This window comes from Musa acuminata, chromosome BXJ3-6 (genome assembly GCF_036884655.1).
Source record: "Musa acuminata AAA Group cultivar baxijiao chromosome BXJ3-6, Cavendish_Baxijiao_AAA, whole genome shotgun sequence".
Lineage (NCBI taxonomy): Eukaryota > Viridiplantae > Streptophyta > Magnoliopsida > Zingiberales > Musaceae > Musa > Musa acuminata.
In genome coordinates this window covers 41,732,096-41,757,855 of record NC_088354.1, presented here as the reverse complement: position 1 = coordinate 41,757,855, position 25,760 = coordinate 41,732,096, and the positions used below count along the sequence as shown (strand labels likewise).

At 41.2% G+C, this 25,760-nt stretch overlaps 2 protein-coding genes and 1 pseudogene across 2 annotated transcripts; 1 reads left to right on the top strand and 2 right to left on the bottom strand.

Moving 5' to 3' along the window:
• The first annotated feature begins 9,513 nt into the window (after nt 1-9,513).
• LOC103989927 (scarecrow-like protein 6) lies at nt 9,514-12,516 on the top strand (annotated as a pseudogene).
• Nucleotides 12,517-12,829: 313 nt separating this feature from the next.
• LOC103989928 (histone-lysine N-methyltransferase family member SUVH9-like) lies at nt 12,830-16,381 on the bottom strand. Its single transcript, XM_065155534.1, has 2 exons — nt 14,101-16,381; nt 12,830-13,106 (listed from the first exon to the last, which is right to left on the bottom strand). The coding sequence occupies exon 1, from the start codon at nt 16,152-16,154 to the stop codon at nt 14,199-14,201; it is 1,956 nt and encodes a 651-aa protein (XP_065011606.1). The 5' UTR covers nt 16,155-16,381; the 3' UTR covers nt 12,830-13,106; nt 14,101-14,198.
• A 2,737-nt stretch (nt 16,382-19,118) lies between these two features.
• Nucleotides 19,119-24,378, bottom strand: LOC135640792 (uncharacterized). Its single transcript, XM_065155533.1, has 7 exons — nt 24,190-24,378; nt 23,300-23,367; nt 23,070-23,217; nt 22,466-22,536; nt 20,551-22,374; nt 20,104-20,257; nt 19,119-20,027 (listed from the first exon to the last, which is right to left on the bottom strand). Exons 3-7 carry the CDS (start codon nt 23,179-23,181, stop codon nt 19,357-19,359), a joined length of 2,832 nt encoding a protein of 943 aa, XP_065011605.1. The 5' UTR covers nt 23,182-23,217; nt 23,300-23,367; nt 24,190-24,378; the 3' UTR covers nt 19,119-19,356.
• Nucleotides 24,379-25,760: the final 1,382 nt, after the last annotated feature.

Below are 25,760 nucleotides of genomic sequence, written 5' to 3'. Positions count from 1 at the left end.
CTGTTAGCCTATGGACTATATATAGATCAAAAGGCAGGGCAGGTTCAGGTCTCCCTGCATGCGAATCTAATGAAACAATGAGGTGGCCTAATCATCGATCACTGTCTACAGGGAATCTCTCTCTCTCTCTCTCTCTTAAATCTGTATTATGATTTGCATTGAACTAAATCTCGAGGTCTTCTCTGGCAGAGATATCAGAAGCCATTGCTGTATTATGATCTGCAATAACAAGGGCTTGTTCAGTAACATACCCTGCAGCTAAATGTCCATCTTCTTTCCACCTCACAGCAGACAATTAATGGCCAAACTTATCCCAACCAAGATAGATGGGTTGACACCATCTTCCATGATAAAATCTCCACCCTGGTCATGCAGATTCGCATTAAATCTGCTTGTCTTGGCTGATACAGTTTCATGTATCGAAGAATTATACAGCAGTAGATACCGTATGTTTCTTCAGCAATCTTGGCTACCACTTGCAGCATTTAGTTGCGTGCCTCGAAGAATCTCAAGCAGGTTCGGAACACGAGTCTTAACATTGACGCATTGATTTTATCGATAGAACAGCAGAGCAGTGGATGCTTGCCACAAGAACAGGAGCCGAAAGGATCAGGTCACAGGAATCAACAACTCGAGCAAAATCCACCACGATCTGATCCTGTTGAAGTTGACCAAATTCCAATTAGGAATTCTATTCCGGTAGGGTCATTATCGGATTGGTTTAAAGATAGATTTGGGTTTTGATTCGAGCTCATCCGGTGGATCGGGGGGAGGTCGCGATGGGTGTAGCCATCAGAGTAAGCTGTGGTGATGTGAACCGGTCGTGTGTAGGTCCAGCGAAAGAGAAGAATCAGAGGCTGATAGCCACCTCGGTGTCCAAAAGCAGAGACTGCCTTGTTGCACTGCTCCATGACCAACGATTCCTGCATCCCTTGTTCGATGGCCACAAGTTTGAGCTCGCAGGGATGCAACTCGTCATCTGCACTGTGGACAGGAGATACGGCAAAGATTCGTCGAGACCAACTCCCGAATAATCTTCGAGAACAGTGAAGCTTTCTCGCCTTCACACTCTTGCTTTCGGAGCATCCGATCCTTATCACCGTCTTTTCTTCCTCTGTTTTCTCACCATTTTCGCATCTGTTTCACTTTGCTTCTTCATTGTGACTCGAAGTAGAGCAAAAATATTTTATTCCCGGAGATGGAACAGACACCACTGAAGAAGGATTAAGACTAGCAGAGACACATTTTTCTTGCATTTGCCTTTTTATGCTGCCGTGATGCTCGCCTGTGCAATACGCACCTCATGAAATGGCTGTACCTTAAAGCCACTCTTCTCCTTGAGATGACAGCAAGCATCCGAAAGGACTGCTCCGATACAGGAATGAAAACAAGCCAACATTAAAGTCGCACTATTTTGGCATTGTTAATTCTTATCTTCTTCTTCTCCTCCTCCCAAATAAGAGAGGCTGAGTTGAAGGAAGCGTGCATGAGTGAGTGTCTTTGTTTGCTGAGGTTTTGTATCTTTTGACTGCAAGAGTCGAGGTTAAGAAGAGAGACGATGTGCAACAGAGCTTCAAGTTGGGACCAAAGTGGTGGTTTATTATGTATGCTTGATGAGGATTAATTGGCCTTCATCAATCAATCAGTATATTATATGAGCTGGGAATCTGCCATGAATAATAAATACTACCCTATGCATGACCACAGTCCACCACAAGTAGACAATCCAGCGGATGGGTCCTCCTTCCTCCTCCTCATCCTCCTCATCCTCCTCCAGCCTTAAAAGCCTAAGAGGCATAGGAAGTGAAGTGCATATACCATAAGAGCCTCCGATGACACTGACACACACACACACATTACGTTTGCAATTAAAAAGACACAGAATCTACACTTTTTATTCCAACTTATCTAATCCGCTTAGATGTTGTTTGGATAGTATCTATCTAATCGGATTTAAGATGAACTTTATATAAGTTTAAAGGGGTTGAAATTTGGATTACGTATCTAAGTAGATTTCCATGCTTAATTCGAGTACTTTGCTCGCTGTACTCGATTTCTAGTCGAGAGTTTATCCGATCAGCTTAAACTTGGATTCTGGTTTAGATTTCGATACTTTGGAAATTTGTAAGTACTTGATGTGATAAATATATATAGTGTGATATATTTGATAAATATGTATAGTGATAGTTTGTACTAACCTACTTAAGAATGACATTGATAATTTGAGTGACACATCACTGTCAGCTCGACACCAAGTCAGACATCTAATTGGCTCCATGTATCTTATCTATGGTGGGGTACATCATCGAGAGTCCACACTGTCAATTATGACGTTTGACGGTTCGAATGACTTTTCACGTCCGAATAATATTTGAAAATATTCCGCATAATAAAATCACCTCTCCTTACCCGCTTCAACTATATCACTTATGGACACAATATATTCGTGACCTAACTTTCCTTAGATGATAATAATTATTTTATTATTATATATTATTTCTTTTTATAAAAAAAATAAATGACGAAAGTAAGATTCGAGCTTACAACTCTACGATAAATTATCAAGGTCTTCATCAATTAAACTAGTCGACTTCTTCAAAAAAATATTAGATGAGATTTTAAATCCTCAACCTTTGATAAATAGATCTGATAGTTCATCATCATCTAATATTTTATATATTATATTAGACTTTTTATTTATTTATTATTAAAAGATTTATATTGTTTTACTTATTATTCAATATATACGTGTATACACATGTATATATAGTTATTAATCATATCATTATCATAATACACATGGTAATAGTTTATATATATATATATATTTTAGTAGCCAATAATGGAGAGCCACCCGACATAAAGCATTATTGTTAAGCACATAATGGATGAGAGAGAAAGTGAGGCTTGTGAAGAGGAGAGCTTCACAGTGGTAAGACTTCGTGCAAGATACAAACATTATTATGTAGGTCCTAATTTGATGTCCACCATAAGGCGTGTGCCATGAAGGTGAAGTGTCTCAACTACATCTTCGTCAACGTCAACTTATGCTATGTCTCATTAGAAGCTAGTGGGCGTCAACATGGAATCGAACGCAAATAATTGAAGCCTACCCTTATCCCCTCGAAATGACTCGACGTCTACGAGCTTTTCTTATTACCTTTGTTGAAGGTTATAGCCCTTGTCATCAACGAAGTTTAGGTACTTAATGTAATGCAACAAGCTATGAGGGGAGAGAGAGAGAGAGAGAGAGAGAGAGAGAGAGAGAGAGAGAGAGAGAAAGAGAGAGAGCTCAACATTGAAGTGAGACAAGGACGTCACTTTGATGGTTGCATTTGCTTTGATTGGTGTTTGTGTATGGTTGTGACTACAGAGGGTATAAGCTAAAACGATATATATATATATATATATATATATATATATATATATATATATATATATATATATATATATATATATATATATATATATATATATATATATATATATATATATATATATATATATATATATATATATATATATATATATATATATATAATGTAAAATTTTGCTTCGACACCATTATTTGAAACATCAAGAACTTATTATGATATACAAATATATAGTTTTAACCTAATTTCATATATAAATAGTTTTCTACTGAATTTGAAATTATAACTAGACTAGTTCGAGGTCCGAACCATCTATTTCAATCATTTATTTTTTTGTTTAAATGCTCCTCTAGCCAGTCATTTATTAAAAGGATAAATTCATCATTCAGAATCGAATTTGAATTATGGGTTTCGGTTTCAATTCTAAATGCTAGGAACTAGAATCAAATTTTGGTTTAATTCGGAACAACCAAATCTTATTTAATTTTAGTTTTTTATCGATTCGAATCGAACCATAATTGGATCTATAAATATAAACGGTGGTGTTTAGAAAATTAGCAGCTAAAATTAACTATAATTATTCGTGATTAACTTGACTTTTCTGGGAGAACTATTGAGAGAAATATATGTGAAGGATCTTAATAATTTGATATATATATATATATATATATATACATGAATTATCTTTATATACTTATATGTATATATATATTTTTAAAGCATAGATATGCAATATCCATCTTGTCTATATCTTACGTCACATTGACTTCTCAATAAACATCATTGTTCTTAATGACCTGTTCTATAGATCTTAAAGTCTGAATGTGCACATTTGACAACCAGTTTGCTTTGTTGAGAGTGATACTTTTCCAAATTGTCTGTATATGTGACAGCAATATTCGATTAAGTGACAGCAATATGGCTTAAGAAACAAAAGTTGGATTAAATATAGGTGTTAGTCAATAATATATGAATCAACATTTTACTATATTGCACTATATTATACCGATGTGATATTAGTGGTTACGTTTGATATATTAGGTAGTGGTTGGAACCTTTGGCACCAAGCGACCGACACCAAGATGTCACGATTATAATATTTCTATTGTATATGATTGATGAAACGATGCTTTTCAAAAGTTATCGACTACATAATGCCCATCGTTTGTTTTCCAAGTTTAATGCAACGTAATTTCACACGGATAGAAGAATATATAAGACTGTATTTAACATCAATGCACGTTTGCGATATAATAATCCCAAAGTCAAACTATATAAAGTCTCTTAGCGTTTCGTCAATATCTAAACTCCCAAAGTAACTTAAGCATCAAAAGAATTTTGTCGAACATACCCAAATGTAATTTTATAGGGTTTGACAACTTCTAGATTCAATAATGACAAGAGGCGAGACGTAAAATAAAATTTTATTTGGTTTCGAGTGGATATCCAACTTAATAACGCTCCTACATGAATAGGCTCACCGAAAACTTGGCATTGGAATTGGAACTCCATGAATCAATTCAAATCAAATCAGGGAATTACTTACTAGAACACCAGCATGAATAAAGAAGTGAAAGTTTGTGCATGCATTATTCGGGTTTAATCACCGTATTGTTTTGTCGTTTGCAATTGACTTACTACACGTATTTGTCTTCAACAGTATCTTAGAAGAACAATTGCATACTCTCGTGAGCAATGAAGTTATCTTATTATTATCGGGCTTTGAATTCGTCAGCTAAATTGTAATGATATGAAGCGGTCGAACAATTTCATTTTGGCATCTCCAACGTGCACTCCTAACATTTATTTAGTCATGTATTTGTCCATTTCAATGCATGCAAAAATTAAGTGGCAATCGAGCTGTGGATTTGTCCTGCATGCATGTTGTCCAAGACAAATCAAATCATAGTGGATATGACCGAGGAAAGGATTAAATGGATGCTCCCCAGTGCCCTTAGCCCATGCTCACTTGGTCTGTACTCTAACCCCACTTGTCGCTCTCTCATGTTGCCACCCAGGAGAAGGAAGAGGAAGGGTATTTATGTTCAAGGAATTATCTTAAAATACTAATAATAATGTTTAAAAGAAAATTATAAACAGTAATCTCCTTAAATATTTCTTCATGTAAACATAGTACAAAAACTTATGTTAGGATTGTCAAGTAATTTTTTGATCTTAGAACTAGAGTTCGTGGAGGATAAAAAAATTTGAAGTTCGAAAAAACTTCTACATGAAATAAAATTTTTGAAAATTAAACATTAATTATAAATATTTTAGAGTTTGATGAAGAAAATACGAGAGGTGATATTTCGAATGCTTGAAATTTCTTTGTAGTAGGTATAGGGAGAATATAAATTCGTTTGTAGTAGAAATAGATAAATTAAAAAAAAATTATTTCGATTTATATGTGAGAAGAGAGTATATGATGAGATTTGAACTTAGGTTTAGGTTAACTTAATGAAACATATAGTTTATTCTCACATGAAGAATAACTAACTTAGATTTTTCTTTTTGGATGTATATAACAGTGTAGAATCGATCAAGTAAATTTTTGTTAATTTAATTATGTTATGACATGTTTGTATTTATATTATTGATTTGAGGTTTATGGTCTTAGTATAAGTGTAGAAGAATACAAGGATAGAGAGAGTGGGGGTTTCGGTTGCGATGCATATAATCTCTCGCTTTAGTGGGTCGAACCTTCCCAACTTTGTTGGTGGGTTTGAGGTCCAGCTTTCGAGCCCGAACTGGTGATTGATTGCACCAATCTAAATGTAATTAGGAAATGTGGTCAACATAGAAAAAGGTTTAAAGAAATTTAATATCTTTTCTAAGATAAAAGAGCCCTAAGCTTGGATTTTCTTTCCCTTTATTTATTATTATTATTATTATTATTTATACAAAGAATAAATGATAGAAATAAAAAAATTTGAGCTTGGGAGCTTATAATAAACTATCAAATTTTTTTACCAACTAAACTAAGCTAAGCTAAGCTAAACAACATCTTCTACATAATCATTTTGTGTGGTATGTATTATAAGATAAAGGTTAAAAAAGTTTAATTAATTCTCATTGCTGCGTCCTACCACTTTAAATTATGAGCGAGACCACGTAATATTAATTAATTAATTAATTAATTAATTAGCACTAATAATAGTTTTAGCAATCTTCACTCTCAAGCCGTCTGTATGCACAACATACATGCTTTTATGTAATGTCTTCTTCTTCTTCTTCTTCTCAATGAATGATGTCAACTTAAGTTAACAACAGATGTCAAAAATACAAGCCATCAGCATAAGAAAGAAAGAAAAAGAGCTCAAGCACTGATTGACGTCTCTGTCAAACGAGCAAACGAACGAGATTTTTTCGTGTGAGACGACAAGGATGTTTGTCCTGATGCATTCTTTTCTCTGCTTTCATCACCTCACCACTGGGTAGAAACGAGAGGAGGCATGCATTCATTCGCCTTGGGATATTGCTTCGAGTGCAGCAAGTCCATGGAGGAGAGGAAAGAACGTGTCTCCATCCTCCTCCTCCAGACTTGGATTTCACAAAGGGAAAGAGGTGGTGAGGAGAAAGACACAAAAGAATGAAATGGATTGAACCATTCGAAAGGAAGGAAAGAAAAAAAAAAAAAAAAAAAAGGGAGGTTTGGCATAAACTAAGCTGATGTCCATGAGTCGTCGTCCAAATCTGCATATAAATTAAGCTGATGTTCCTTGTTTCCTTTTTGGCATCGACAAAGAACACCAACCCCATTGTGTTTGGTCTGTGCCATGTCGTCGCTGTCCCTTTATCAGTGCTGGGCCACCAACTTGCCAAAGCAACTCAACTCATATAAAGAAAACACTCCCGACCACCAATCCACGAGAAAAGTTAAGAGTGCAATAGGAGCCTTCAAGAAAGTTCAAACTCTGTATATTTGAAGCTTAGCCTTTTGATCTGCTGGGGAAGATATATATATATATATATATATATATACTTTTGACACTTAATAACATTGCTTCTCTCACAACAAGTTAAAAAAGTTTTTCTGAACTAATTATATATTATTCCTCGTAGTAGTAGTAATTGGACACTCACTCGTAACATCATAATTTTTAAATTTTAAAAATATATCAATATTATAAAAGTAAAAATGATTCATCTTATTCTTTCTATTGTCTGTCATCTACTATATCGATCGATGGATGGAAATCACTGCACGTGACGTCGGAATTATCGATTTTATTAACGATAAAATGATCATTTTAGACGTTAATTAAGTGGTAGAAGAAAAGGATCGTTTGGCTCCTGCTTCTCGAGGAGATCATGAGCGGCTGGAAGGTGATCGATGTCGCCCACTCCCCGCCATCGGTGGTCGAGTAAAAAACAAGGCTCGAAAAGGCAAGGAGGTCTAGATGCTGTTCGATTCGAGGATCACATAGCCGAGAACCCATTAGTGAGGAAGTAGCTCGTGTCGCTTGCTGCCAGCTTAGCTACATGCGGTCGCTCGAGGAGATGCGGACTTCCATAGAAGATGTGGTGGAGTAGCTCAAGCTGTTAAGCAAGACGAGTAACTTGTAAGGCTTGGAACGGGCTCTCCGTTAGCAACAACCCATGCTCGATAGTGGACATAGAGACGAAGTCGAACTCTAACGGTACCGATTAACAATTTGAGTTCAAATTCGAGGAGCCAATTGCAACCAGGCATAAAAGAAATGCCCATCCCGGTTCAAGAAGTTAGTTGCCTTTTTGACTGTAAAGGGATGCTGATCCCATTCTTTGTTGAACACACGAAGGGGAAATACAAATTTGTTGGATCTTATGGTTTAATCTAATGGAGCGATGAAAGGGGATCTTCTACTATTTAATTAACCGTTAAAATGATCATTTTATCATTCACAAAATCAGTAATTCAATACGCGAGATATATATAATTTAAAATCATAAAAATCTTAATATAAAATTTTAAAATATAAAAATTCATGAAACTAATTTAGCCCACTCGCCGGTTGTTACGTTGATTGAGGATGTGTTGTTTGTGTTAGTTATGGGAGTCCCTTTTGTCTGACATCCATCTCTGCACTAAAGCAGACCAGACATGCAGTAGTAGATCATGGATAAGACCCATCGGATCGATGGCCACATATTGGAACAAGAGGCAATCCTAAGATTGCGACAACACTCATCAATCAACTCCACCTGCTCTACTAATATATAGCATCGCAGAGAATTATCATTTTAATATGTTCCCTAAGTCTAGTGAAGATACCAATCGATTTCAATTTAAATACATGTGAATGTATTATTTTTTAAAGAATTTATAATGACTATTTTGTATCCATCTCGATAATGAATTTGAATATTACCATTGGGATGATCTAATTTGATTCACGAAGAAGTTAGTTATACAGTCGAGCCATGGTGGGTCGATTAAATTGGCATTGGTCTAATCGCAAGTCATTTCGACCCGGTCCATCTATTTTAAAATAATTATTATATTGTTAATTTCCGTCTAATTAAATCAGCCAATCGAGAGACGGTAACAACAATCAAACCATTACTACTGCCAAAACAGTGGTTTATATTCTATTAACATTGATTTGGGCTGAGACAGTAATACAATCATACAAGCAGGGGCACTACGGACAGATAAATCCGCCACTGACGCGTTCCGTCGCCATCGGGGGCCACAGAACAGGTCCAGGCTGGCAGTGTTCCATCGGTTTCGCTTGTGCGATCGCAACCTTCCATCTGGCAGATCGAACCAACGTCGTCGACCATCCGACGGTCTTGACGCCGTTCGACTATATCTTCGTGACCATCTGATCTGTATGTTTTCCGTTGACGAAAGATTCACTGGAATGGCAAAACTGACCCTGTGCGTACGGATGGTCCCAAAAGTACATTGGACATATTTCTTAGTATGACTAATATTAAGATTATATATGTAGTCATCATCATTAAATTTTATTTAAAAATTCCGATTTATCATTTCAAATCAAAATTATTAATTATTAATATCTTGCTTCAAATAAACCATTTTTAAAATATTTATAGTAGTTCTAAAAAAATTAAAATTAAATCTGTTATTTTGTTGAAATATACATGTATATAATTTTGGGTCCTTTTTATGGTTCGTGCGTCCTTCACGACAAGAGAGGTGCAGTGACAAAAAGGAGGTGAGTACAGGGCGTTCCTACTACGGTTCCATCTCCCTCCTCTCCCTCCTCTCCCTCCCACCCACAATCTCTCCCATGTAGAGAGAGAGAGAGAGAGAGAGAGAGAGAGGGGGGGCAAGCAAGAAAAAGTTGGCGAATTAGAGTGAGAAGGAAGAACTGGCGACAGAAGAGGGGCTTTTCCGTGGTTCCTTTTGGGTTACAAGTGCACACTAGAGTTTAAGGTGGCACAGTCATTTCTCCCAAGGAAACAAAGAGCAGATCTTTCTCTCTTCTCCAACCATTCCGCGAGCCCGCAGCACAGTGCACAGACAAGGATCCATCGGGTGAGCGCCACTGTTGGAATTGACGTGGGATATTTGTTGGGTTCCGTAAGGTGTTGCAGTTTCATAGATGAGAGGAGGAGGGATGCTCTTTCCTGTCCGAGACAAGAGGGCTCCTCTGCAGGTGCTGTCGGAAGGAGAAGAAGGCCTCTTTTGGTGTGCTACTCCTCCTCCTCCTCCTGCTTGTGTTGCTAATACGAGGAAGAAGGGAGCAGCGAGGGAGGAAGGATTGCTGTCGGAGCCGCGGTCAGTCCTGGAAAACCGGCGGAGCCTCAGCCCACCAAGCTCCGCTTCCTCTACCCTACCCTGTCTTCGTCCCTAGTGGGTGGCGGCGGCAGCGGCAGCGGCGAACCGGCCTCCTCTGACGGCTCCGCCACCGCCATCCCGTCGGCGGCAGCGGCGCTGGAAGAGATCCGCAGGGAGGAAGGGACGGCAGAGCTCCCGCCCACCCCCGCGGCCCTGGCTGCGGGAGGGGACTGCAACTTTGGAGGCGTTGATGTTTGGGAGGCTTTGCTCTCGGAGTCGGCTGCCTCCCTTGGCCAAGACCAGATTTTTCTCCGGTGGAACGTTGGCGAGGTTGACGATACCCCTGCTGCCGGCTTTAATGGCACCGGATTCCCGCTCGGAGGCCTCTTCGATCCGGCATTTGCACTGGAAGGCGCTTCGGTTCCGGCGGAGGCCATAAATCCTCCTCCACTGGTTTCCTCTCTTAACTCTGCCGGTCGACTTGAATCCAAAGGTGCCGCCGTCGATTGCGGGAATACAAACCTCAATCCATGCCTCCCTCCTCCGCCGGGGTCCCTCTTCCAAGAATCCATGGAGGAGAGGCCCTTCCCTTTCAGCATGAACAAGCTCTTAGCCCAGCAACAGCAGACCCAACCCCCAAACTGCCCTTCCTTCTTCCTGCCTTTGCACACTTCTGCCGGCAACCGTGAGGATCACCAGCCACAGCACTTCTCCTCTCCTCTGCAGAAACGACCTGCCGTCGTCGACTCCTTCCTTGACTCCCGTACCCCTGGTCTCTTCCTCCGCGGCGACCAGCCCCAGCAGCTGGGCTTCCCTCAGCACCTCAATGCCTCCGCGTTCCAGCTTCAACCGACACCGGCAAAGCCCAAATTAGCTGACGGAAATGAGTCGGACGCTGCAGCGGCAGCGATGCACCAGCAGCATCAAGCATTGGTCGATCAGCTTTTCAAGGCGGCGGAGTTGATCGAAGCAGGGAACATCGTCAGCGCCCGTGGGATATTGGCGCGGCTCAATCACCAGCTCCCCTTTCCTGTAGGGAAGCCACTCCTGCGGTCCGTCTTCTACTTCAAGGAGGCCCTTCACCTCGTCGCCGCCGCCAAATCACACCGCTCACCTCCGCCTTCTTCATCCGCTATCTCCACACCATCGGACGTCGTGCTCAAGCTCGGAACTTACAAGACCTTCTCCGACGTCTCACCCATCGTCCAATTCACAAGCTTCACATGCATCCAGGCCCTATTGGAGGCGCTTGGTAGTGCAACTCGCATCTACATCATCGATTTTGACATCGGGATCGGCGTGCAGTGGTCAGCCTTCATGCAGGAGCTTGCCCAGCGTTGGTCCACGGCAATGGCTGCCGTTCCCTACCTCAAAATCACAGCGTTTACATCGCCCAGCTCCCACCACCCCCTTGAGCTCCATCTCATCCACCAAAACCTGTGCCATTTTGCCAGCAGCCTAAGCATCCCCTTCGAATTCGATGTTCTTAACCTCAACGACTTCGAGCCGTCAAATTTCCTCAGAATGTGTTCTGTTCTCGACGCTGCCGTTGCCGTCAACCTCCGTGTAGGGTCTGCAGCTTGCCCGCCCATCTCGACTCTCCTACGCTTCGTGACGCAGCTCTGCCCCAAGATTGTGGTCTCAGTGGATCATGGATGTGATCGCGTCGACCTACCCTTTGCCCATCACGTCCTCCATGCATTCCAGTCATGCACGGTGCTCCTGGATTCGATTGATGCAGCAGGCACCAATCAGGATGTAGTGAGCAAGATCGAGCGATACTTAGTGCAGCCAAGGATTGAAAATGCCGTGTTGGGCCGCCGCTGGTCGTCAGACAAGACACTACCATGGCGAACTCTCTTCGCCTCAGCTGGATTTGTGCCCATGCGCTTTAGCAACTTCACGGAGACACAAGCAGAGTGTCTTCTAAAGAGGGTGTTGGCAAGGGGCTTCCATGTGGAGAAGCGCCAAACATCCCTTTCCCTCTGTTGGCAGCGCAGGGAACTCGTATCAGTGTCAGCTTGGAAGTGCTAAAGGAGCTACTTGCCAATGCTTGCGCTGCATCCATGCTCCATGGTCTTTTGTTGGATAGTTCCTTTGGACTAAGGCATGGACAAACTGAAGGTCTGGTACAGTTCCAACTTTTATAGCCATCTTATCTTTATGGACAATGATGGAAAATGTGATGATAGCAGGTAGCTCGGTGTTTCTTCTTCAGCTGTCGTCGTCCCTTCATATCCTGAAACTCTATCACAGAATGGAATGTGAATGTGTCAAGAATTATTCTTGAGCTGGATGTGAATGTGTGGTCCTGATGGTGTAAAAATTGCAAGTATGTCTCCAAGTAATTGAATTTGTTGGTAGTTAAAGAAATCTTCTGAATCAATCAATCAATCATCATCATCTCTGCAATGCACTGAAAACATCAACTCACAGTCATGCATGCATCTCTATGAATGCAGACCCTTAATGATCGACATGTGAGAGTCTTTGTTGGTGATGGCTTTGTTACTAATCGTTGAATGTCTTCTTCCACCCGCATCACACTGTTCATCTGTTTGGCCACCTAGCAAGAAGCTGGTTGAGTTCCACGCATGTTCATCAAACTGCAGAGCATTCAATTTAAAGCACAGTATATATGGATGGTTAAGGGATGCCTGGGGCAAACAACTGCAGATATTTGAGGGATTTATATCATTTGGAAGACAGTACCTCACGACCATCATCCTTGAGAACATGCATGTACGTCCATTGTCCATCAAGAACAAATATTATGTACATGCTTTGCATGTCAAAAGATTACACAAGTAATACAATGTTATTTCCCAGTGTTCCTGTTATCTTCTTAAAAGAACAGCCTTTTCTACAACCCAAAACAAGTCCTCATGTTCCATAGGATGATTACTGATCACTGTGAGCACTTTTCCCAAGTCTTACCTAGCCTTTTACAGAACTTCTATGAATCCCTCCACTGATAGGATGGTTGGAAGAGTCGAGATTAGCTGGGGAAAACATCACATTCAAAAGCTTCAGTAGAGAACCTTGGCAAGCATTCAGCAAATTTATGTCTTATGTAATTGTTAAAACATATGACCAAACATTTCAGATATCACAAACCTATGTATTCGTTGTCAAAAGAGAATATTCAGGTAAGATGACTAGCTCAGAATCCGAACAGAACTGAATTGTGTTGGCAAAGATCTGAGAGGACCAAATGCATGAGACTCATTATTCAGTTCATTCTAGAATTACAAATCTAAATATCACATTACACTTAATGGCTCGCGTTTTGATCTCCTAGTCCTTGGCAGTACACAATACAGTTTTCAGTATTTGTTTCGTCAAATCAAACAAAAGAATGTACCATTGGACATCTACAAGCAATTTACAAATAATACAGTCATGAACCTGTAGGAGCTTAAACACAAAAAGCCATGTATCTTGACTATTTTGTTCTATGGACACAAAATGCATGCATTTCCTAGTGCACATGTTCCACTGGACTACAAACTTCTCAAATCAAACATGAGTTCACCCTCGATCTGGCACATGACAAAGTTTACCCTAATGAAATTGCATGCAATAACACAAAAGCAGCTTTACGGTAAAAGCTCCGGCAGCAGTAAGACCTAACTGCTAGAACCAATGTCAATGTGGCTTTATGAACAAAGCTTATGTAAGAGAAAACAAGCTACCATTTCTATAAAAAGAAATCCTTCATGACACCCGTTCACGGATTAGTTAATTGCCGTTGTAAGGTATTGGATAAGAAAGACTAGCCATATTAATTATTAACCACACATCACCTTTGTAACAAGCTAGGATGTTTTCCAAGTTACATAGCCATGTGATAAGCTGCCATGGACACAATATTCTGTAAAAGCTCGCTGTAGTCTTAAAGAGAGCTTTTTGGGCTAATGCTTGTAGAAACACCATAGAACAAGATATGCTGTGGCAGAGGAGTTACACCTAAGCATGAAGAATTCAGAAGCATACCAGCAGTGCCATTGTCATCCAACAAAAGCTGTGGCAGGCGCTCAAAAAATATGTGGATTGACACCTTCAAAAATGCGAGAACCAACAACCCCGTAATCTCAGATTCCATGATCAATACTCAGCTCTGTCAGGGGTGGTATGTTCTCCATAGCAAAGAGCATCAGGTGCGGATACAACTCATTGTGGTGATCATAGAGCACAAACTGCACAAACAGGTTTGGGCAAAAGCTATGGCTGATATAGCATGCGACGTTCCTCGACCTTGACAGATCCATCATGAAGCTCAACCGACGCAGGGGAGGGAAGTCAGGAGGCCTGTGATCTGGAAACACATCAGAGACATCCCCCCACTCCCACCATCTCGCTGGGAATTGATTGGACCGGAGCAAACAACTGCCACCCAGTGGAATCACCTCATTTGGAAGCACAACTCCACTGAATTCGCAGACAAAGGATCCAGCACGAATCAAATCCAATGACCTCACCCCCCACCCCATCTCCCTTGAACGGAAAACCTCCAACCGATGTCTGATTCCCCTCTGGCTCACTCTGTTCGGGCAACTCTGAGGACATCGACACCATGAGCCACACTCATAGATTAGTGGCTTTCCTCTAAGCAGAATCCCATTTGCATCATAAGCAAATTGTCCCCCATTCTTCTTTGCGCAATGGCAGTTTGACGAACAAATCGAGGTGCAGCTGCACCCCCAGCTTCCGATGGCATTGTCCCGGTCAAGAACATGGGTAGGATATTGGGGCCTGACGAGGTACCCAAAGGATAAAGGTTCGCAGCAATCATCGATGTCATTGAACAGAGGAATGGTGGTGACCTTCTCCTCGCCACGGGAGATGTCCCAACTGAGGTATCCTTTGGGCTGCTTCGGTAAAGGACAGGCCTTCAGCGACTCTGCGAACTTGAGCATTGAGCTGCCCATGGGTTTCTGGCCCTCAACCCTGCGAAGGCAGAATTTGTAGGCGGTGAAGCCAGATTTGGTGGTCTCGCGCCAGTGTTCGTGCACCTTGTAGAGGCCGTCGTAGACGTAGACCTTACCGGAGGGACTGCCTTCGTATGTGAGGCCACGGATGACACGAATTTCGATACCGTACTGCTCGTTGTACTCGAGGGCGAGGTTGCCAGCGGTGAGTTGCTGGTCTGCCGAGAGGTGGGGGCGGTTGCGGGCCTTGCCGCCTTGGCCGGTGTAGATGAGCTCGTCGCCGTGGTCCTCGTCATCCTCGTATCCGCCGGAGACGACAATGCTGGTGGCGATGGGCTCACCAGAGGACGACCGGATGGCAGGTATGAAGTCAATGCCGCCCTGGCAGAGGCCGTGGAGGCCGACGACCTGGAGCTCGGAGCGGTAGAAGAAGACGTCACCGATCAGGGACCCGGGAAGGGGGCCCACAATGCGGCGGTCGCGATGGAGCCAGAGACCGCGGTCACACATGACCTCCGCCGCCTTGAGGTCGGGGCGCCGAAACTCCCCGCTACGGAGGAAGAGGGCAAGGAGCGTTTGGAAGGTGATGCGGGCGCGGCGGGCGAGGAGGCGGCAGCCGAGCCGGTCCTCGCTGCTCTTGCAGGTGGCGCGCACCATCTCGGCGGACCGGGGCGGCCGCTTCTTGGCGGCGGCCACCAAGCCGACCGTCAGTTCCCCACCTCCTTGAACCACCCGCGTCATCGCCGACGCCGGGGGCGCCCGCCGCTCGGCTGCAAGGATGACGCCGTCCAGGTCGGCCATCGACTTCTTGGCACGTCCTCCGGAGGAGACAGCGGAGCCGCCGGAGGAGGATGAAGCGGCGGCGGCAGGTTTGAGGAAGCAGCGGGCTTTCTTGGAGAGGGGGAAGCGGGGGTCGCGAAATGTGCGACGGCGGACCCGGCGTTGGTACACGCAGGAGGTGGTGGGGGGGAAGGAAGGGGTTTTAGGGCTAGGATTAGGGTTTGGGTAAGGACAGGAAAATGCTCCATGCGAGGAAAGAAGGGCTTCTTCATCTTCGTCCTCTTCCTCTTTCACGTGTTCTTGCTTCTTTACGGGCGGTGGCGATGGAGGTTTGGCCATGGAAATTAAGAGAAATAGCTCCGATTATTTGATTTCCAATTTGAGGTGATTTCTAAATGCTGCGGAACAGCACCGAGAGAGAGACCGGTATAGCACCGGAGAGGAAAGAGGAACGAAAGCGTTTTGTACGAATGCAACGCTACACAATACGATGTATCGGAAGGAATAGCGAACGTCAACCGCATCCAATCCCGTGGGAGAAGTGCACACGCTCGGATGGCGGCTGCTCCTGCCGCTGCTGCTGAGGTTTTACGACGGCCACTCTGTCTTGACGGTTTTCACGTGTTAAAAAAGCATCGGGTATATATATATATATATCTTATATCTTACGGTAATGTTTAACGCAAAGATTAAACATTTAAATAATAATAAATTAAAATAATATTTTTTTTGCTTCTCATATTCACATTAGAATTAAATGATGAGTCTAACATAAACTAATTAGAATCAATATAAATTAGAACAAATATAAATATAATCAAAATTATTGGCATCATACGGGGAGCCTCGAATTGTACAATACGAACATCCCCATAGAGTAAGAATAGAAGAAATGTACAATACAATAAATACATAACATAAGTTCAATTTATTATTATTTAATATTTTTTTAATATAAAAATAATATAATATAAAATTTTTATGCTTACATATTAATTATCATTTACATCGACGTCAAACATATAAAAATATGTTGTGTTCCATGAAAAGGCATTATGGGTTCTCGAAAATTTACTGTGTTTTGCTATATTTATATTTATTGGCGGTGGATATCCATGACTAACACACACTACACTGTTTATGTTTATGTTTATGATAGGATTGGATACCCAGAGAGAGAGAGAGTGAGTCGTCACATAATGCTGCGGACCCCAAGACATGAATGCCCACGGAACAGCAAGGCTGATGGATGATCTGTTACTGCTCCATCCAGCTTCTCACTGCCTCGGGAACGCACCCATATTGTGCACGGTGAGCTTCTGATTGCAACCATTAGACTGGTCACGGGCGTTGGCTGCGGCTCCGACAACTGTGAGATTCCTCTCTCTTCTTTCTTTCTTTCTTTCTCTCTCTGACAACACCAGCTACTGTTTGATCTTGAGGATACCTTTCCTTCTTTCTTTCTCTCTGACAACATTAGCTAATGTTGGATCTTGAGGATAACTTGTGTCTCTCTCTCTCTCTCGTCCTTAAGATTAGCTACTGTTGTTGGATCGTGAGGATAACTTGTGTCGTCGTCGGCTGTGCTTGGGTCCAACGGCACCCACAGGCGCTTCTCCATTGCAGGTATCATCCACCTTCTCAGTTTGAAGTTGAGGTCTTTTGCGTCCCTGCGTCGTCATTCATGTCCTTTCTGTCATTTCCGGGCTCACCGTAGGCATAGCGTGGCATGGCAACTCGGCCCGGACCTGTTTGTTGTCGTCCGTGCCTCGTTGCAGGCAGGACTGGTTATAATTTTCTTTTTGAGTGATGACCGGTCATAATTTTCTTAATACTTGGATTTTTAGTGTTACTCTCAACGAAGATGTTGGTTATATGTTCTTTTTAAATTTGCCGATTTTGACTTAGTTAAATTTGTCTAATTCATGAGAGATATTCGTTCGCAATGAATCAACTTAAATGTAATCTTGTTCTTGTATCAAAGATATTAAAGAAGAAGAAAAAATTGATTCGACGGATGATTCTTCACGTCTCAAAAACAAGTCCAACACTCAATTTCAATAAAAAGATTAAGCACTTACAAAAGATAGATATGAGATCAATAACGATCGTTCAAGCAAGTTGGAGATGATCGGTAAGCTTATGCATGATTTTATATTTAATTTTAATTTTTTTTAAATTGATCATCGACCAAAAAATTTATAAAATTACCTCTTTAAATTTGTCTACATCTTCATCTTCTTAATTATCTTCTCCAAATAAGATTATATAATATTTATATTTTGGTATTATTAATTTTTTATGTAAAGTCATACGAAGATGGACCACTTTTGATGTATCCAACTATCAAGGCACGAGAGAATCATTGTTCGATGATAATTTTGAAGGGACTCTTGTTCATACTACGGGTGTGTTACGAATTGTAAGAGAATTAACTATATTTAAAAAGTTTTGTTTGATATGATTAATTAGTGCTCAATAAATATTTCTACAAAAGGTAAGCTTATTAGTTTGGGTAAAAGCTTGTGAGAAAATATAACTTGGAGTTATATTTTCTAGGTTATTATAAAAGCTTGTGAGAAAATATAACTAACTTGGAGTTAGAATGATTCAAAAACAGCCAAAAACTATGCATCTAAGTTATTATAATTTTCTAATACTTCAACACATTCTTCGTCATCAACCTCCTCGTCTCTTTCGTCGAATAATATAGGAACACAACAAATTATATATTTTGAGAATCGATCAAATAAGTTTGACATAAAAAAGTATAGGGAGAGATATTTTCTGTCGAATTCATCAGACGAAATATGGAACCGTTGACCTACCATTGTCCGATGCCTAGTTATAAAGAATCGTAAGTGCAATGCGCTGCTCTACTCGCGTTGAGTAATAGGATTCGCAGTCTAAAAGCTACTCTCCCCGTGCACCGGATCTGACTGAAACCAAAATTTCCAATGCCTACTCCGTTAAGAGGTCGTCAAGTCAGCATGCTCCATCAAATCGACCACATAATCCATTCTAAGCCGGACGGGAAGCACCGGAAAAGAAAGTAGCCTCCTCACCCACAGCGGTGCCGGCTTTTATCCTTTTGCGGCGTCATGCTGCAAGATTACAGAATCCAACTTGGCCAGCCGATACGACCTGACGCGCGCTGCGGTATTCGACGCCTCACCCGCCCCAATCAATCACAAACTCACTGCATCTTTCTCATTGTTTTCATGACACACAAAAGAAAAAAAGGCCTTCAATTATTAACGGTGAAACGATGGATCGTAACGAGACGCAACCACATGGGTGCAGTGGGGAAAGAAGATGGGTCAAGATTCTGATGAATTCATCATGATGGCACAAGAAACATATACATCTTCATCAACGAATAAACATCAACCACCAAACCACAACTTGGGGGGGTAATTTAGTATTTGTCAGGGCTGCGATACCCACCACCAGAGGCGTCGCAGTGCCAATAATGACAACCCTGAACATCATGTGTCACTAAAAGGAATAAAAACGACAAGAGAAAGAACCTTTAGCTCCATCACTGATCAAATAATACTGCCAATGCTTCTTCAATCAATTCATCTAACACCTTCCCACCCATCTCCTTGCTGAATTCACACAGCTCCGACCACCTAGATTCAGTCCATTGCCTTCCCCCCACCTCTTTCATCACCAACCCATCTACCATCCTACTGCTGCTGCTGCTGCTGGTGGATTCATTCGGTACACATTTCTCGCCCGACAACCAGTTTCTTATGATTGCCCATACTTCATCGGCCGCTGAAGTGCCCACCGTATCATCCTTTGGTGGCCCACAGCACGGTTTGGTCCATGGATACGCAGCAAATAATGCAGACTGACTAATGTCTAAGAGTGCTGCATTCACAGCGTCGAATAGGAGCCTGCGGCTTGTTTGCCTCTTCCCGTGCTTCCCTTCCTCGTCATCCGTGTGCCAAGAATCATAAAGCAATGAAGGGTTTAAAGGACTATCGAGCGAATGCCATCCACTGAACTTCATGCTCTTATTTTTCTTCATTTGAGCAGATGATATCAGCTTGTGGACAAAGACGAACTGCTCATGTTCTTCGTCCACCTTGGAGATGATCATAGAAGACCTTAAGGGTTTTGTTGATCTTATGTCCAAATAGGAGTCACCCCTTGACAGGGAACGAGCAACTGATTCGATCGGTGGAGATCTAAATAGTGCTTCTGAAGACAGGTAAAAGACATGATAGTCACTTTAAGGAACACATTATATCAGTGGAAAGAGGTAGATGAGACTTACGTGGACGTCCTGCAATGATACTTCTAGATGACAGAGACAAACCATAATCGACATCATCCACTGATTTTGCTTCTGAAACTGAAATTGGGCAGGACCGATCCTGGTTCTGCATGATGTTCCCTGATATCCCAGGTTTCTCGAGGCTAAGGGCACCCTGCAGATTATGTGCACAGCAATTTTCAGAGTGAAAAAAAACAAGATCTAACAATTTAAAAGGACTAATATAGTCAGCAGAGTGCAGCCAGAATGTCCAAGGAGCACCATGATCTGGTCATCTCTATTAATCCCCAGAGTGTGAGCAATATAAAAATGTATATAGTTAAATGGATCAGGAAGAAAACAGAATGTGGGACATGAGACAAGTTAACAAAACAAGAAAAGGTTTACTAAACAATCTAGTGAAGGCTCAACAAAAGAAGAAGGAAAAATTGGAGGGAGATGTGTCACCTCAGTAGGCCATGTCTTCTCAGTTGCTCCATCACAAATTTTATCAAGACTAAATAGAGAGGTCTGTGCCGTGAGAGTATTATTAATGGATTGTGATAAATCATAACTAATTGTACCATTGTTGCCAGAACTGCCAGATTGTACTCTATCGTCACATACCAAGGGAAATCTGGAGGGCTTTTCTTCACTTGGTTTTTTGCCTCTAGAGAAGAAAAAACTAGAAATCTTATCCTTGAAAGATGACTTCCTGCTGTTTGACTTGGGAACCTCCATCTGAAGAACGGGTTTGCCAATCAAGGAACGGGAGATCCCCACATTCAACTCATCAACTTCACAAGCTGATGAAGAAAGTGGGATGGAATTTGATCTTGACAAGTTCCTATGGGAATTCTCTCCAGTATGTTCATCCTTCGTCGCAAATGTAGACAAGAATGATGAGAGCACTGGGCCTCCATTGCATGACTTGCCATCAGAATGAATAAGCTCCTCTTTGGTTCCTTCTTCTTTCTTTAATTCGGGAATGGCAAGCATCTCACCTAAGGTGCTTGAAGTCCTCTGCAATTGGATTTGCTCTTGACCATTTTCGTTTGATGCTACTAATGCCCATCTCTCTGAAAGTCGTTTCTTAGCTTCTTTAATAACTGATGATTCAGGAGAATGGGACACTCGAGTCAAGGATGAGGCTGAGAAAGGACTACCGATTATGTTGGCATAAGCCCAAGAATACTCCGTTGCTGTAGTTGCAATCTCAGAGTCACTTGTACTGCCATCGTCATTTTCCATACACTCACGTCCTGACCTATTGAGCGAGCTTTCATCCCCAATATATCCATTTAATAGTACTGAGGATAACAAGGCTTCATCGTTGTTGCTGCTCAGGCTCTCTTGCAGCTGACGAGTGATTTCCTTGGCTACTTCTCTTGAACCTACCAGTTCATCAGTTGTCAGAGTTCCATTAGAAACTCGCCTGCCCAGCAACATTGGCAAATTGTTTGGGAGTGTGGTCGTTATGGTGTCAGGTTTCCCAGGGCTAGGCTTTAAAACAACTATTCTCGTTGCTTGAGATATACTCTGAATTCTTGGCTTAGAGAAACCAGAGCTCCAATAATGCTTATCAGCTTTGTATACATGTTCAGCAGAATCTATAAACGGTTGTCTTCTGATGATTTTGTCACCTTTTGTCTCCATGGTACTCGAAGGTTTTAGCACAGTTATACACGTTTTCGCAGGACGTAGAGGGACGCTCTGGAGCTCAAAGAGATGATTTGTGAAGAACGAGTTTGGTTCTTCCAGAAATTTAATAAATAAATCTCTGTTTGAATTCAGAACCTCAACTGCATCTTGGAACTCCTTTGAATCAAGAAGCTTTTCATCAGTAGCCAGGCGTTTTGCTTCAGTAAACTTTTGCCGAACAAGGGCCATTCTCATTTGATATGATTTCTCTTCATATCTGACCTTTGGTGGAGATTGATCTTTAACCCTGACATTCTCTGATGGTTGTTGCTGCACTTCATATACATCCCTATAATCTTTATTTTCATGGGTGAAAAATTGACCCTCACATGCACTTGATTCATCAAGATAGTCACCTTCCTGCTGTCGATAATGTCGAAGTTCTCCTGTTAAACTATTGTCACTGTTTTTTATATCGGTTTTGACTGATTGCTGCACTGGTAAGGAATCAAGCCCCATTAGTCTCGCAACAACACTTGGTGGGTTCTGTATAGACTCTGTATCATCCCACATCTCTTGTGAAATAAGCGACTTAATCGGTGTTCGACCTGATTTCTTGTTCGGGGAACTGCTCCTTTGTTCGTTTACCATCTGTAGCAAGACCAAGGATTTGTATAAATAGTTGGGTTTGTCTAAATGGATTTCTTGACAGTAGGGAAAAAAAGAAAGTCCAGAGTGATACTTGTTTGCCCTCTGTCTTGGCTACTGCAGGATATGTTGGCTTCTTTACCACATCAGAACAATTCCTAACAACTGCAGAAACCAACAAATGAATTTACTCCATATTAATAGCAGCTGGAGAATGGAATCATACTAGATCAGCATATTCATTTTTGGAAAACATGAACAGAAAGCCACAGAATGGATGTCCACAAAGAAAATACATTGAAGATAAAAGGATGAACGAAATACAAGTGATACGATCGACTGAAAAACAATCATAAAAAGAAAATTATTTAGAAAATAAAAAAGGGCAATAAAAGCAGGATATAACCTGAAAAATTGATGTGCACAAAGAAAATAGATCAAAGATAAACGGATGAACAAAATATAAGTGATGAAATCAGCTGATAAACAATCAATCATAAAAAGGAAATGATTTAGAAAAATAAAAAACCACAATAAAAGCAGGATATAACCTGAAAAATTCTAGAACACCAACGGTTGAATAGAAGTGAAGCATTCGAGCTTATGCAGGTTGCAAGAAATAGGCATTCTCTCCCATGAAAGAACTGAACAAGCTAGAAAAGAATCCACAGTTCAGTATGATGAAGTAAGAGAAGTACCATCACTATGTGGTCTCTCAGTGAGCAGTTTGGTTTTGGCCATGCCGGCACTCAAGTCAAATAAGCTCATCATCCTTCCCATACATCCTGGAAAAGAATCCGCCAGCTCCATCCCCTTGCTACCACTGGAAACTGTTCATCGAGTTGCCTGAGAAGGAAACAAAGACGAACACCAGTGTCGTCAACTATCCTCATCATAGAGATAAAAGCTAAGATCTAAGATCACTCACCAGGGCCACAGAGAACAACATCGTCACTGGTACAAAACAGAAAAGTAGCTTATGGCACCCCGTCCAGGCTAAGAGAAGGAAATAAGAATTAGGATAAATGGGAAGACTAGACGATAGCAGCAGGCGTTTAACGCAATGCAGCAGAACAAAGCCAAGGTTTTGCATTTACGATCGATGATATATCATTAAAGCACGAGGAAAAAAACCCCCAAATTTTAACGCGAAAAATGGGCATGTAACCAGATCTCTCAAAAATAGTCTCCGGAGGAAAATGACCTTCAACAAAATGCAAACACCGGGAGCAGATTAGCCAGAGATGCCAAGCTCAAGCTGTAGCACAAGAAAGAATCAAACATGATGCAAAAAGTAGGAAGCAGAATGGCGAGATAAATAGCATAATATGAACCAAAAATAAAACAGGGTGGAAAGAAAGAAAGAAATTTCACAGCAAAAGGCTGCAATGTCTGGAAAAGATCGACTTCAAAGCCTAAAAGGCTCCAATCTTTTCACGAAACATAAACCTATTTAAGTTCAAGGCAAAGAAAAATGAGCACTTTTCTCCTCAACGTAAGCAAATGATGTTACAAAGGCACTTCAATCGATCAACCAAATCATTAAGGAAAATCAGTGACACAATAGGCACCAGAAGATTCACAAGAAGCTCCAACATTGAGCCAATGAAACCAAATCCAGCGCGCCGCAGAGAGCTGCATTCCACCGCTGGCCGCGATCTGCCGAACTCCAGGATTCGAGATCGGAGTCCGAGAGGGACGGGAGAGCGAAAGAGGCAGTACCGAGAACCATAGTGGAATCGAAGACGAGAAACAACGAAAGAAAGATTGGGAACAAGGCAAAGAAACGCTATAGGGTGTTGGAGGCTCAGGACCGACCATACTACGCTCCTCCTCCTACAGCGCAAGCCCAACCCGCTTCCTCCGACGCCCGCCGTCGGACGCTGCGTTCGCAGGTGTTTGCTTGCACGCTGTTGGCAGCCTCACTCAACCACTGCGGGGAGAGAGAGGGGAGTGAGGAGAAGAGGGAGAGGGAGAGGACATGGATGGAAAGGAAGATTAATTGGGTTTAGTTTTATACAGTGGGTATGGATCGACACAACAGAGGAGTATATATATATATATATATATATATATATATATATATATATATATATATATATATATATATATATATATATATATATATATAATGGATGGTGAACAATTATTTTTAATTTGGAGGCTTATAAGTTATTTTTTATTTTTTATTTCCTTTATACTGATTTAGTATCTATCGTTAGTATCAAAAGATATTGGCTCACCAATTGGGGCCTCGATAACATCATATTTAGTCTCACATTAGAATCCAAGAATCAAAGTCTAATAATAAGCACCACGTCCATATCACAACAACAAAAAAATATATGACACACTTTAATTATAATTATATATAATATTAAAATATCATAAAGTTTATGTCTTTTCACTATGTAATTCATGATTGTTGAATCTTTAATTTCAAATTATAAATTATAAATTTAAATTTTATATGTTAAAAATAAGAGTATATTCTAGTTATCCGAGCTCTATCATATAAGTTAAGATCTTAAAACTAGATTTAGATGATGATCCTATTAAAACTATATGGAGGACATACTCGATAAATATTCATTTAATACTTAAGTTAATAGAGGATATAATAAGATAGTAAAAATGTTAAAAAGTTTCAATAAATACCATAAATGAGAGATCATTTGTTGAATGATTGGGTTAGGATTATGGAATAATAAATTATCTTGTACTTGTAATTATTCTCTATCATAATGGAGTCAATGTCTCTATCAATATGATGTTGCTGATCTTATGAGACTAAGACCGATGAATCAATATGTTACGGCAATCCTTTTTCTATTAGAGAGATGCCCCCAACACTTGTATTAAATGAGCATATATCTAAATTTACGTGACGTAAAAAAGGCTTTTACTATGATTGTTGGCGTTACACACACACTGTTTTAAGCATTATTAATAACTTTGCTTTACATGGATCGATTTTCTAGTAAAGCAAATTGAGTAGGACAAGGAGACAAAAAGGCCCTTATGATTGCACCAGCATGAAGTAAACGCAACCGAGGAGCAGAAGCCATAGTTGAGGAAGTCTCAGATCTATCTTAGGACGGGCAGTCAGCATCAAGGTTTCAGCGAAGGACATGGCTTTACTGACAAGAAATGTACGAGTTCACGATCACAGGAAGAGAGAGCAAAGCTCGAGACAGTATCATCATGTGAGGAGGTTCTTGCAGGAACGACCACTATTTTATTGCATGATGTGTATTGCACAGCTGTTGATTCCGCTGCGCAGTTAATTAGCTGTGGTCGACGAGTGCTTCCTTCCTTGGAAAGCAGGCAAGTTTGGAGAGCGAAGATGTTTATGAAGAGGTGAAGAAGGTTCACCATCGCGTTTAGGG